The sequence below is a fragment of the Pseudorca crassidens genome, chromosome 2, assembly GCF_039906515.1.
Source record: "Pseudorca crassidens isolate mPseCra1 chromosome 2, mPseCra1.hap1, whole genome shotgun sequence".
Taxonomy (NCBI): Eukaryota; Metazoa; Chordata; class Mammalia; order Artiodactyla; family Delphinidae; genus Pseudorca; species Pseudorca crassidens.
Genome location: NC_090297.1, coordinates 107527603 through 107540308, shown reverse-complemented (window position 1 = coordinate 107540308; position 12706 = coordinate 107527603). Strand labels below are relative to the sequence as shown.

At 44.7% G+C, this 12706-nt stretch overlaps 1 protein-coding gene and 1 long non-coding RNA gene across 5 annotated transcripts in view; one reads left to right on the top strand and one right to left on the bottom strand.

Annotated features, from left to right (window-relative positions):
* Positions 1-11660, top strand: part of OTUD7B (OTU deubiquitinase 7B) — a 56322-nt gene extending 44662 nt beyond the window's left edge. For all 4 annotated transcript variants that reach the window (XM_067727602.1, XM_067727601.1, XM_067727600.1 and 1 more), the window contains 5 exons: positions 1590-1717; positions 2026-2175; positions 2758-2872; positions 3836-3920; positions 5157-11660. In XM_067727602.1, the coding sequence (XP_067583703.1) occupies positions 1590-1717; positions 2026-2175; positions 2758-2872; positions 3836-3920; positions 5157-6365 (1687 nt within the window). In that variant the 3' untranslated portion in view covers positions 6366-11660. The remainder of the gene's footprint in view (positions 1-1589; positions 1718-2025; positions 2176-2757; positions 2873-3835; positions 3921-5156) is intronic.
* Positions 2297-12705, bottom strand: LOC137219282 (uncharacterized). The gene is made up of 3 exons (XR_010941053.1): positions 12568-12705; positions 12091-12178; positions 2297-3066 (listed from the first exon to the last, which is right to left on the bottom strand). It is a non-coding gene; the product is annotated as an uncharacterized lncRNA (long non-coding RNA).
* Between the last annotated feature and the right edge of the window lies 1 nt (position 12706).

The following is a 12706-nucleotide window of genomic DNA, read 5'->3' as shown; positions in this document are numbered from 1 at the left end:
GAGGAAGAGAAGCCATGGCAAGGGCACAGAAGGGTGTAACAGCATGGTACGTTCTAGGAAATACAGGTAGTTCAGTATTGCCAGAATATAGAGTATGTGGCGCAGAATGGTAGATGAGGCTAGGCCGTCCAGATTTTTGTGTGCCATGCTAAGGAATTAAAATTGTATTCTATCCAGACTTTGGGAAACTGCAGGATAAATGACCTGGTTTCCTCAATAAATAAAGACAAAGAAAACAAAAAGGGAGAAAGAACCTAAGTTTAAAGACACTTTAGAGACACATCAACCAGCTGGAATGTATGGACATATATAAGACAGTTGGGGAAATGTGAATAATGTTTACATTATTGTTAAGTTTTTAAAGTGTGGTATTGATGCTATTGTGGCCGTTTTTAAAGGAGTCCTTTATTTTTTAGAGATTGAAACTGAAATATTCATGGATGAAATTATGTGATGTCTAGGATTTGCTCCAGAATAATCTGGTGGGGTGGGGTGGGTGTGGGGGCCATCCCTAGGAAAATATATCAAGGTCTAGGTGAAACGAGATTGACCATCTGTTCATAATCGTTGAGGCTGGGTGATGGATACATGAGAGTTTAGTATAATATTCTTTCTAGTTTTGAATATGTTTAAAATTTTAAATTTTTCTATAGTTAGAAAGTTAAAAAACTATAACCTATCCAAACTTTATTGGGCGTAAGAATAATCTGGGAGGATTGTTTAAAATGCAGATTTTTGGACTTCCACCCTAAGGAAGTCCAGTTGAGTTGGACTGAGGTGAGGCCCAGAAATCTGCATTTGTAGCAAGCACCCAATGTTGAATAACATTGCTTTAGGGGGCAGGAAGCCACTAAATTGTGAGTTTGTGAGTGACGGGAGCAAATTCATGTATTTGAACACACTGACAGCAGAGTGGATGATGAAGCGGAGGGGAGTAGTAGTAATGGGTGTGAGCAAGAGTGGTGGGTTGCAGATAGGCCAGAGGAGACAGTTACAAGAGACACTTAAAAGATGGAATTGGTCAAGCCAGGTGATTAATTGAAGATGAAATATAAAGCACAGTAAATATTTCACAGATTTCTGATTAGGCTACTAAGCAGATGGGTGAGGCTGTTCTTCAAGTAAGTGAACATAGAAGGAGGGATTTTTGTTTCTTTCCTGTTGTGTTTTGTTTTGTCCTTTTTTGATAGGACATGGTGAGTGTGATGTGTGCGTTGTGGTGCGTAAAGTGATAAGCAGGATGAAGCTACACAGCTGTACACTGAGCTACTGGACAAAGAATTGGGGAAGGTTGTTGAACAAGATGGGTATTAAGAGAGGGATTACGTGCCGATTCCTAACACTACTTTAACTCTTGAACCTTCATATTTCTTTTCTTGTATTTCCCCATCTGTGAAACGGAAGTAGAAACAGCCATGGTAGCATAAAAAATAATCAGCTGTGTGTGTGACAGCCTTAAGACTGGAAAACAAGGAAGGGACATTGTTTTTTCCTCTTTGCAGAGCTGGTCTTCATGGGTTTCTTGTTTTGTTTTCTTCCCTCTCCCTGCCACTGCACCCCTTCCACTCTCTCGCCTCCTGCAACTCTAGGGTGGAGAGTTCAGAAGAGCCTGTGTATGAGAGCCTAGAAGAATTCCATGTTTTCGTCCTTGCCCACGTGCTTAGGAGGCCCATAGTTGTTGTGGCAGACACCATGCTGAGGGACTCTGGTGGGGAAGGTGAGTCAGTCAGTCCTCACTCTACCCTGAGCAGCCCTATTTGCAGAGCCTTGGGCTAAGCACTGGAAGGAGGGCAGGAAAGGGGTTATATAGACCCTTGGGAAAAAAACAAGGTATAAATTAGAACAAGGCAAAATTCTCAGGAGATTCAGAGTAAAGCAGCTGAGGTTAATTGATGTGGCTTCTTAGGAAAGAATTATTAAACATGGGTTGGAATGAGAGGGGGGCTCAATTGGCAGAGTGGGGTGGAGGGATTTCCCACTAGGCAAGAATATAGCCTTAATAATAATCTCCGTGGTTTCCTGCAGCATTTGCCCCTATTCCCTTTGGGGGAATCTATCTGCCCTTGGAGGTTCCAGCCAGCCAGTGTCACCGCTCCCCTCTGGTGCTCGCCTACGATCAGGCCCACTTTTCTGCACTTGTGTCCATGGAACAGAAGGAGAATGCCAAGGAACAAGGTGCGGAATGCAATGTCTGTGTCTCTGGTGTCTTTTGATCCGCTTTATTTTCACTTCGAAAAACTGAAATGAGAGAGAATGTAGGAGGAAAGAATTAAGCGACATGCAAGCTCAGACAGTGCATGTTGATACTGTTTTACTAAGCTATAAGATATACAGAGGTTTTAAAATTAAAAAAAGAAAAAAGGTTTGGAGAAAAACACAGCCTGTATTCCCTGCTCTGGAGTAAAGAGCTAATACAGTAAGGTCATAGTACCTTCCAAATGATGCTTTGCTATATTTGTCTTGATAATGACTTTGAATTCCCTGAATCTCCGTTAACTGGCAAGAACATCATAGGTGCTAGATGACTGGTGGGAAGTCATGGAGATTAGTGGCCTAAATTGTGTGCTGGGTTACAAGGGAAAACCTGCCTGTTAAGTTTTTAAATGCTAAGGTAATTCACATGTTACGAACTGAGAAGTGACTGCAGTTAGAGACCTTTGGTATGGTTCAGCCTCCTTTTCACTGAAGTCAGTCTGTGTTCAGTTGCCTTCCTCTCTCCTCAAAGAGACTCCTTGATCATGTTTCTTTCCTTCCCAGCTGTGATCCCACTTACAGATTCAGAGCATAAGCTGCTGCCCTTGCACTTTGCTGTGGACCCTGGAAGGGGCTGGGAGTGGGGCAAAGATGACAATGACAATGTCCGATTGGCCAGGTGAGGCAAGCCTAGCCTTTCTATCTGCTTTGTAGCTGCGATCTCTTCCACATATGATGTCCGATGTCCGTCTCCCGGGGACTTTTCCTCAGCTCAGAGGCAAAGACAGTCGCATCCTAGTTCCAGTGTCTTTGGGAAGATGGAGAGGAGGGAGACAGATTGGGCACCAGGACTCTTGCAGCTGCCTTTTCTCCCTGTGAAAGACAAGGGAATCCTGGGATCTCCTTACAGTATGAGGAGTGTTCTTGCAGAATCCCCAAAACAGTGATCAGAAAATCAAGATAATCAAATCACACTTCTTCTCCCAGCCCAAATGAGAAGGGTTTTAAATAGCTGACCAAAACAGTTTGGTCTGGGCTTTTGCCTTTCTGGAACTTAAGCAGCAAGAAAAATATGTTCTCCGCCCCCCTGCCACCTCCCAGAAGTTGGCTTCCTCCTGCCTCCAAACTTCCCATAAGAGCTTATGAATGTAAAAGCTCCTCCCTTACCTCTTAGCCAGTGCCGCCTTCTTCGGGCTCCTAAAACTGAACCCAACTGAGACAGTTTGATTTAAAAACCCAGCGTTTATGGCTTTTTAAATAGTTCTCACCTAATTATGAAAAGCTCCTTCTGAGTAATACTTACAGCAACAACAATAATAGTGGCTGCCGTTTAGAAGTATTTCCTAGTTTCCAGACACTGTGCTGGGCCCTTTTCAAATACTATTTTAATCTTCACAGCAACCTTGCAGGATAGATATTATTATCTATACCCATTATCAACCCCTCCCTGAGTTTCAGGGAGGTTGAAGTGACTTGCTCAAGGTCATAAAGCTTAGTAACTGGTGGAGCCCTAATTCAAACTCAACCCTGTCTGAGTTCCCAGCCATGTAGCCCTCTCCCACCCTACCTCCCAAATGGATCACACTGCTCTGCTTTTTAAAGGTCACAGTATTTTGAAATTCTTTTTTTCTCCTTTTCACAGTGTAATCCTGTCCCTAGAGGTCAAATTGCATCTGCTGCATGGCTACATGAATGTGAAGTGGATCCCAGTGTCCTCGGATGCACAGGTGAGGACTTCTCCCACCCCACCCTTGCATGTCCTCATTTTCATGTCAGGGAGAACAAGGAAATCTGGTGGTGGTTCCTTCTGAGTCTCTTCTGAGTAGTGGCTTATGATTCAAGGTTAGGAATACCTAGAAAATATCAGATAAATTCCAAACGACACTTTTTCTTGCCTTTCTACGTGTTAGTGCCCTTTGTTTTCTATATCTTCTCACCGGCCAGGCTCTTCTTTCTGATACTAAAACACATTCTTCAAGAAAAGTTTTCTGAACTTTTTGGTGAACTTGAGATTGTTATTACTTTGTTCCAAGCCCTCTGTACATAGACCTCTGTGTTGGGCACCAGAGGAGACAGAATAGCTTAAAGGGCTCCTGATACAGTAGGTTCTGAGGATGTCATTATTATCCATAGAACAGGAACACAGGAGCAAGGGCCAACTGATGGACTCCAGTGCTGAATGTCTAGAACTTGAGGGGATGCAGAATGGTTAAGGCTTGGGGTGGTTATTCAAGACTTCCTTGAGATTAATTTTGAGCAGAATTTGGCATAGAGAAATTTATAATAAAGGCCATTCTAGTATCTATAGAATATTCTCCCTCCTCACCCAGAGGCCATATATTTGTATAGTTGCTCATTGTTCTAGAAGAGCAAAATCCAGGCTTCATTTTGGTATCCCCTTATTACAGAAGGGCATCAAATTGCAGGGGGTGAGATAAAAGTTAGTTATTAGATACCTCTTTCCCTGGTTCATGGGAGAGCTGATGAGCTGGGGAAGGACAGTGCCCTCCTGGGTGACCCTTCCCCTGTCATGACAGCAACCCTTCTCTGGAACTAGGCAGTCACTCCAAGGAAGGAGTTCATAGGGGTGTTACCACCCCTCTTCCACATGGCTAATTCCTATAGCAACAGCTGCAGGGAGCCCCGTGAGCCAGATGGATGGGCTGGAGGTTCCTGGGGGCTTCCCTCAACCCAAACCAATGGGATAACTGTCAGTCACATTCTTTTTTTTTTTTTTTAATTAAAAAAAATTGTTTTTATTGAAGTATAGTTGATTTACAATGTGGTACCAATCTCTGCTGTACAGCAGAGTGACTCAGTTATCCACATATACAAATTCTTTTTTAATACTCTTTTCCATTATGGTTTATCACAGGATATTGAATATAGTTCTCTGTGCTATACAGTAGGACCTTGTTGTTTATCCATCCTATATCTGTCAACCACTTTCTTGTCTCTTCCAGGCTCCCCTGGCCCAGCCTGAGTCCCCGACAGCCTCAGCTGGAGATGAGCCCCGGTCCACTCCTGAGTCTGGGGAATCAGACAAGGAGTCAGTTGGCAGCAGTTCTGCCAGCAATGAGGGCAGCAAGCGGAAAGAGAAGTCAAAACGAGACCGGGAAAAGGACAAGAAAAGAGCAGATTCTGTGGCTAACAAACTGGGCAGCTTTGGCAAAACCTTGGGCAGCAAGCTCAAGAAGAACATGGGAGGCCTGATGCACAGCAAGGGTTCTAAGCCTGGAGGGATGGGAACAGGGTCGGGGGTAAGCAGTGGCACTGAGACACTGGAGAAGAAGAAGAAAAACTCACTGAAGAGTTGGAAGGGTGGCAAAGAGGAGGCAGCTGGGGATGGGCCTGTAACTGAGAAGCCCACATCTGAGTCTGTTGGTAATGGAGGGAGCAAGTATAGCCAGGAGGTGATGCAAAGCCTGAGCATTTTGAGGATTGCAATGCAAGGGGAGGGGAAGTTTATTTTTGTTGGAACCCTGAAGATGGGTCACCGTCACCAATATCAGGAGGAGATGATCCAACGCTACCTTTCTGATGCTGAGGAGAGATTCCTGGCAGAGCAGAAGCAGAAGGAGGCAGAGAGGAAGATCATGAATGGAGGGGTAGGGAGTGGGCCTCCTCCAGCCAAAAAGCCAGAGCCAGATGGCGGGGAGGAGCTGCTGACTGCCCCTCCAGCAGAGTCCAAGGCGGTGGCATTGTCTACTGGCTACCCTGGTGGCTTTACTATCCCTCGACCTTCTGGGGGTGGAGTCCACTGCCAGGAGCCCCGGAGGCAGATGGCAGGGGGGCCATGTGGGGGGGGCCTGCCACCATATGCCACCTTCCCCAGACAGTGCCCTCCTGGGCGACCCTACCCCCATCAGGACAGCATCCCTTCTCTGGAGCCAGGCAGTCACTCCAAGGATGGAGTTCACAGGGGTGCATTGTTACCACCCCACTTCCGCGTGGCTGATTCCTATAGCAACGGCTACAGAGAGCCCCCTGAGCCAGATGGATGGGCTGGAGGTCCCCGGGGGCTTCCCCCAACCCAGACCAAATGCAAACAACCGAACTGCAGCTTCTATGGACACCCTGAGACAAACAACTTCTGCTCCTGCTGTTACAGGGAAGAACTGAGGAGAAGGGAACGTGAACCGGGTGGGGAGCTGCTGGTGCACAGGTTCTGAATGGGGAAACCCTGGAGGGCAAGGGGGCTAAACAAAGAAAGTTAAGCTCAACTAATTGGCTCATGAGACCCAGCCTCCATGTTGATGGGGCAAATGCAGTAATGTTTGTGTGAACCTGGCCAGAAACTTTTAAGTGTGTATGCTCTGGAGAGCTGCCAGGCTGGCAAGAGCAGGTCAGGGCTGGATGGTGCCTCAAGGGCTCTACTGGTCCTTTGCCCATCTTGACTTAATGGTACTGAGGAGGTACAAGCGGGGAAAGATGGTAATTCTGTGTCATAATCCCTTGGGTCCATCCCAGGACCTAAGGGAAAGTGTAAGGGAAGATTTGATGTGAGGGGGTGGGGAGGTGGGCAGAAGTCTGGGGGAGGAACTGGCAAAGGAGGTTCTCAGTCAATAAAAGAAAAAAACAGACCAAAGTTCTTTTAGGTTGGAAAAAAGCACATGGTGGTGGAGTTGGGAGTGTGGAGGGAAACTGGGAAATTAGTCAAATTTTCTATTGAGTTGAATTAAGGTAGAAATTTAGTGTTGGATAAATTTTTCCTCTTGAAGGATCTGGAAAGACAAGGCAGTAACATGTGCTTATGGATGCTTATTAGGAAGGGGCTGGCTTAAATCAGTTTAGTGAGATGGGAAGGGGAGAAACTTAAAAGGGGAATCTTCTTCCTCTTGAGTTTGATTTCCTTCTAAACAGCTATCTGTCATCCCTTCTAGTTCGGGAGGAGATTGCCAATTGCCCCCTATCTTTTTCTCATCCTTTTTGAGGGCTGAGCTAAGAAGGTTGTGATTTTTTTTTTAAGACTTTAATTTTATTAAAAAACAACAACAACAACAAAAGTTCCCTCTGGGGAAGGCAAGAGAACGATGAGAAGAGCAGCTGTGTGTGTTGAATTTTCTCCAGGTGAATTGGTACAGAGGTGATCTTTTTTTAACTACTAGCAATAACCACATATTGGGGTTTGAGTGCGCCTTGGGAGGGGGGTGGGAGGAGGACAGACTTTTGGCCAGACTGTTTCAAACAAAACCAAAAACCTAAATAGAGCACTACCATCCTCTGCTGCTGTGTTTCTGTAGAAAGCAACTTATTTTTTGGAATTTTTTTTTTTTTTAAAGAAAAGAAACAAAAAGACCCCAGCAAGCAAAAACATTTTAAAAAATATTTTTTTTTCCTCCTATTTAAGTGATTCTTTCTCCTTCCTCTCTACTTTTGGAGAATGAACTTAACGTCCCGGCTTCTTTTGTTAAGCCATAGCTGACCTTAATCTGTGGTTAGTTTATTAAAATAATAAAAATACTTTGTAAGAAGAGATATTTTTGATAATAGGACTGATGTTGAAACTTGGGGTAGGGGCTAGGGGCAATTTATAAAAAGGTAGAGAAATATATTTTAGTGAACTATAACCACAGATCACAGATTACTCCCAATGAGCTGATCTGTTTTTGGGTTTCCCCCTTTCCCCCTGCCGCCCCCCCCCCCCCCGCCATCCTTTTCCCCAGAGGATGGGAGTGGGTCTGTGGACACAGTAGCGGGGAGCTCCTTTGCATTTTGCACAAAGCACAAGTCTGGCCAGCCTATGCTCTGGCCAGCACCATTTCTAAGAGCTTTAAACTGGAGGACCTATCCTGGGCCAATTTTCCCTTTTCTTTAAATTTTTTTTTTCTGGGGGGAAAAAAACTCAACTATGCAATTGTATACACTCCTGGGTGCATATGAGGAAGGGGAATAAGTGTACTTAAGTGTCCAGAGTGTTAATTGGGGCTATTTTTCTGTATTTGGATTTCTCTTTTGAGGTATGTACTCATAAACCATCCTGTGGAATGTAATCCCCACATTTGATCCAAGGCAGACATGGGCTGGGTGTGTGTGTTAGGGGGACTCGTGTTTGCCCTGTGTTGCTTCTGCCCAATCAGGAAAGTTGTCATCCCATCTCCCCCTTGGTAACAAAGCCAGCCAAGACTGTCCTATACATTGGAACTGCTCACAATTTAGAAAGTTTCCTTTCTCCTCAACAAACTTGAAAAGTCACTTATTTTCTAAATCTGATTGTTGATTTAATAATTTCCATGGCTGTTAATTCTTAGGCTTTTATTTGAAAACAAACCTGGTGTTAAGGAAGCAATGAGATGAGGTCAAAGGAGATAGGTTCCAAAGGAGGGTGGAGGGTATGTATATATTTCTGGGCAGGACTGGGACTAGTGTGAGACAAGCACGCCCCTCAGGTTCAAAACTTAAGGAGATACCAAAAACTTAGTAATCAAGATAAATACTGTTTTAATGCAGTATTTTTAAAAATTAATGCAAAAAATCCATGACAAGCAAAATATCAGAATCTTAAAAAAGACAGAATCCAACAGGACTGGGGTTAGAGTGAGGGTAGGAACACTGAATTGAGCAAGTACGGGTTGAATCCTGTCTTTATTTAAAATTTTGATACTTTAGTCATTGTGGATTTTTTTACATTAGTTTTGATTTTCAAAATATACTGTGTTAAAATAGTATCTTGGTTACTGGGTTTTGGGGCACCCCTTAAATTTTGTGCCCAAAGTGAGTGCCTTGCTCACCTTACCCTGTTTCCGGGGTTAGAACAGCACTGGTGAGACCACCACCTTATGAACTTCATCCCCTAACATGCACCCAAACAACAGGTGGCTCAAACCCACACCAAGGATTTGCATAGCTCACCTAGCTTTCCCATAGGCATCCATCTATATCATAGGATTTTGGCCTGGACCAATAGAAATGGAAACAGACCAGGGACTTCCCCAGAGAATAAAACCAGGAAAGTTGATTCTCCACTGGACTGCTGTGTTTGGATTTGACCTGTTATTAGATTCTAGTTAATACTTTTGTTTTTAAAAACTGAGGACAAATGAACAAAAACGGAAACCTTGTGTCATGTTTGCTTTTGTTCTGATTTATAAATGAATCAATCCCAATTGCTTTTGACTTCTTTTCAAATAAAAAAGGTGGAAATTCTGGTGGGTGGCCTAGGGGTGAATATGGTAAAATAGAGCTTTATTTAGACCCTCTAGCTTTTTCATTAAGAAATACATTTCTTTTTTTAATTTGGGAAGGTAACTATTTATTGACACATTAAAAAAAAAAAACACCCTCTCTATTCTAAAGATGAGGGACCCTGAGTCAATGGATGTTTTTCCACAGGGATGAGTAAAGTTTGTTTTGCTTCATCCTTTGAGAGGGCTGTGGAATGGGAGGGTGGTGAAAAAATAATGCCTGCAAAATGAAGACAGACTCTAGTTGGTTTATGGTATTTGGGGAGGATGAGGGGGTGGAAGAGGCAAGCTCATGCAATTACTGTGTTGGGGAAAAGGGAGGAGAAGAGTACATGATGTGCACTCAAAATGAGCCAAACTCCTTAGTTAAGGAGGGTGTGGGTGAAGGGGGGAGGCAGACCCCTCAACACTGGATGAGGGATGATAATCTCTCAGGCTTAAATAAGTGCACCTAGTTCCTTTAATCCAGGCACTGGGGTACCTACTGAGGTTTTTATTGGAGAGGGAAGATTTTTCAGGGCTCTTATTTTTCCCCTTTTGATTTAAGACAGTGCTACCCCTCCACCCTACGTTCTCCATCTCAGCCCTGATGGAGCAAGTATACTATAGGAGAGGCCTCCAAATTCCTCCCTTAATCTATGCTGGTTTTATTGAGAGTTATAAGATTTAACCAAATGTTTTCCCCTCACACTGGATTCTAAAACAAAAGTAAAAGATTATATTAAAAGTTTTTTTTTTTTTTTTTTTTTAAGATTCAGTCTCTTTATGGAGTGCGGATGGTGTTTAACTCAGTGCTGTACAGGGCCTGGAGGGAAGTTCCTTCCCTCTCCTGTTGGCTGTTTCTTCTCAAGTGAAACTAAAGCTCACAGACCAACACAACAGAAATTAGCAATGACTTTTTGTTGTATATTTGAGAATGATACTGAGCTGGAAAGAATGGAGCTGAATGAATTCTGAGAACCTAGCTTTTGCTATTCTTACTACTTTCGAAACAGCCACATGTCCAAGGTTCCAGTCACATTTTATCTTTCCCAATAAAGGAGGTTCAAAGATAATTGTCCCCAGTTACTCGGACACCTCTGGACTCTGTGTTCTCTTCTTTCTCTAAGGAGTCAGTGCCCCAGACACACAACCACAGGTGAGAAGACAGAATCAGAAGCCCCTTCTCGGCCTGGAATCACCTGCACCCCAGATTTTTCTAATTTCCTTTTCCCTCCAGGCCCTTCAACAACAGATTCAGTGACTCATGTAGGCAGTCTGTCTCTTTCACTTTGTAGATACCTGGTCTGCAAATTACAGGCTGTGTTGCCTCCTGAACTTAAGTTGACTAGCAAAATATGACATCCCCCATGGAGACTTTCTCCATGCCACCTCCCTTCACTGGCCACTTGGGTAAGGGGCAGTAGAAAAGAGAAAGGGAAGCTGGCTGACAGTGGCGCAGAGAGGAGTGGGGGTGGGGAGGACCTTGGCCTCTTTTCTGTGCTTATAACTGGATCTGTGACTCATCTTGTGAGTCACACAGCTCCACCTCCTTCCTCTAGCTGCCCCTCCCAGCAGCCTTCACTCCTGGCACAAACCTGCAACCAGACCAGGATTCTGAAAATGGAAAAATCTGATACAGCCCCTTGCCTCTTCACCCTTCCTTTCATCCACTAAACCTCTACTGGGTGTGTGTAGAATGGACAGAGGGGATCCTCCTGTTACTTAACCCTCAGCTGCTGCCCCCTTTGCATTCCTGGTGAGGTGCTGATCCAAGTCACCCATCTTTTTTCTGCCTGTGACCTTCCACCATTCCCCTGATGTTTTTTCTCTGTATTCCTCTGCTGCTCCTACACCTCAAGTATTAAAGAATAGAATGAGGCTCTTGAATGAAGGGTGGTGGGGAGAAGGAAAGTGGATAATGGATTTTTAAACTGTGGTACACAGCTCTTCCTATTGCCACAGACCTTGGGAAATATTTTCTTCCCCCCAAGAGATTGAGGCTGATGGAATGCAGGTGGGGGTGGCGGGGCTTGGTAGCTTTTAAGACTTCTAGAATCAGGCTTCTGGGCTACCTTCCTAGCAGGTGTATGCCTCTCTGTTCCAGACTGACTCCCTGCCTCAGAATATCTTCACTATTTCCACAGTTGCAGCCAAGACAGGGAACTTTTAAAGCTGAGGCCGGAAGGGTGTGTGTGCTGGTGGGGGGAAGAGACAGTTGTCACTAGAAAACTGGGGCCCCCACCTAAGAATTGCTGCCTCTGTACAAACTCAAAATCAATAAAACAGCAGCTCGTGAATTCATTACTTTGTATTTTATTTTCTGTCTTTTTCATACCTAAAGTTAGAGTTTTGCGTTCCTACCCCCAGTCACCGTTGCCTACAGTTCCTTTACTTCCCTCCTAGTGCCCTCCCCACCCATCTTTGCTTCTTGGGTTGCAAGGGGGAGGGTGGGGGGATGGGACTGTTGCACTTAACAGAGGTTTCCAACCCTCAGCCTTCAAAGTCCTTAACATGAATCATTAACTTGGAGATCTGATGTCTGGGCTGGAGGGAGGGCTCCTGTACCTGGAATGGGCCCTAGTTTCCAGCTGGGTGTGTGTGTGTGTGTGTGTGTGTGTGTGTGTGTGTGTGTGTGTGTGTGTCTGTGTCTGTGTGTGTGTGTGTGTTGGATTAAGTGGATCTTTTCCTTGAGCCTCCCACCCCCACCACCAGAACTTGCATGTAAACATACCTGTACCTGTGTCTGTATCCTGCAGATGTTTCAATTTCTCTCCCTACTTTTCCACTGGACCCTTCACATGAGATATGTTTCATGCTCTCTGGAGAAGGACACACAAAAACACTTTAACTCACCCCCCTCCCTAATTCCCTCCCCAGGCAAAAATACCCTGAGGGCCAATTTCCATTAATAAATTTCTTCTCAACCACTTCTGTTAGGTCTGTAAGGGGAGGCAGCAAGGAAGTCTGCACTACTTTAACATTCCCCCCACCCCCACCCCCTTTAAGAAGACAAAAAAACAAAAACAGCTTCCCAGGGAAGCCATCAGTGAGAGTCCAGGGAAGTGGCCCAATGATTCCAGTTTAATACTTGGCACTACTGCTCCCCTCAAACAGTCTCCAATGCTCATGAACAGGAAGACAATAGGATCTGGGTTTGGGGTAAAGCGGGGAATCTGGGTATTTTCTCACTCCCCCATTTTTTCCTCACCTTTCTTAGGCTCCTCCACTTCCTCTCCACTTTTCCAAAATTGTGTGTATTCTCCTTTAAGGGGCTGGGCATCTCTCCCGCCCTCTCCAGAGTCGACTGAAGTTTCCGAGGAGCCTTCTCTAGCTGGGCTGGACACACC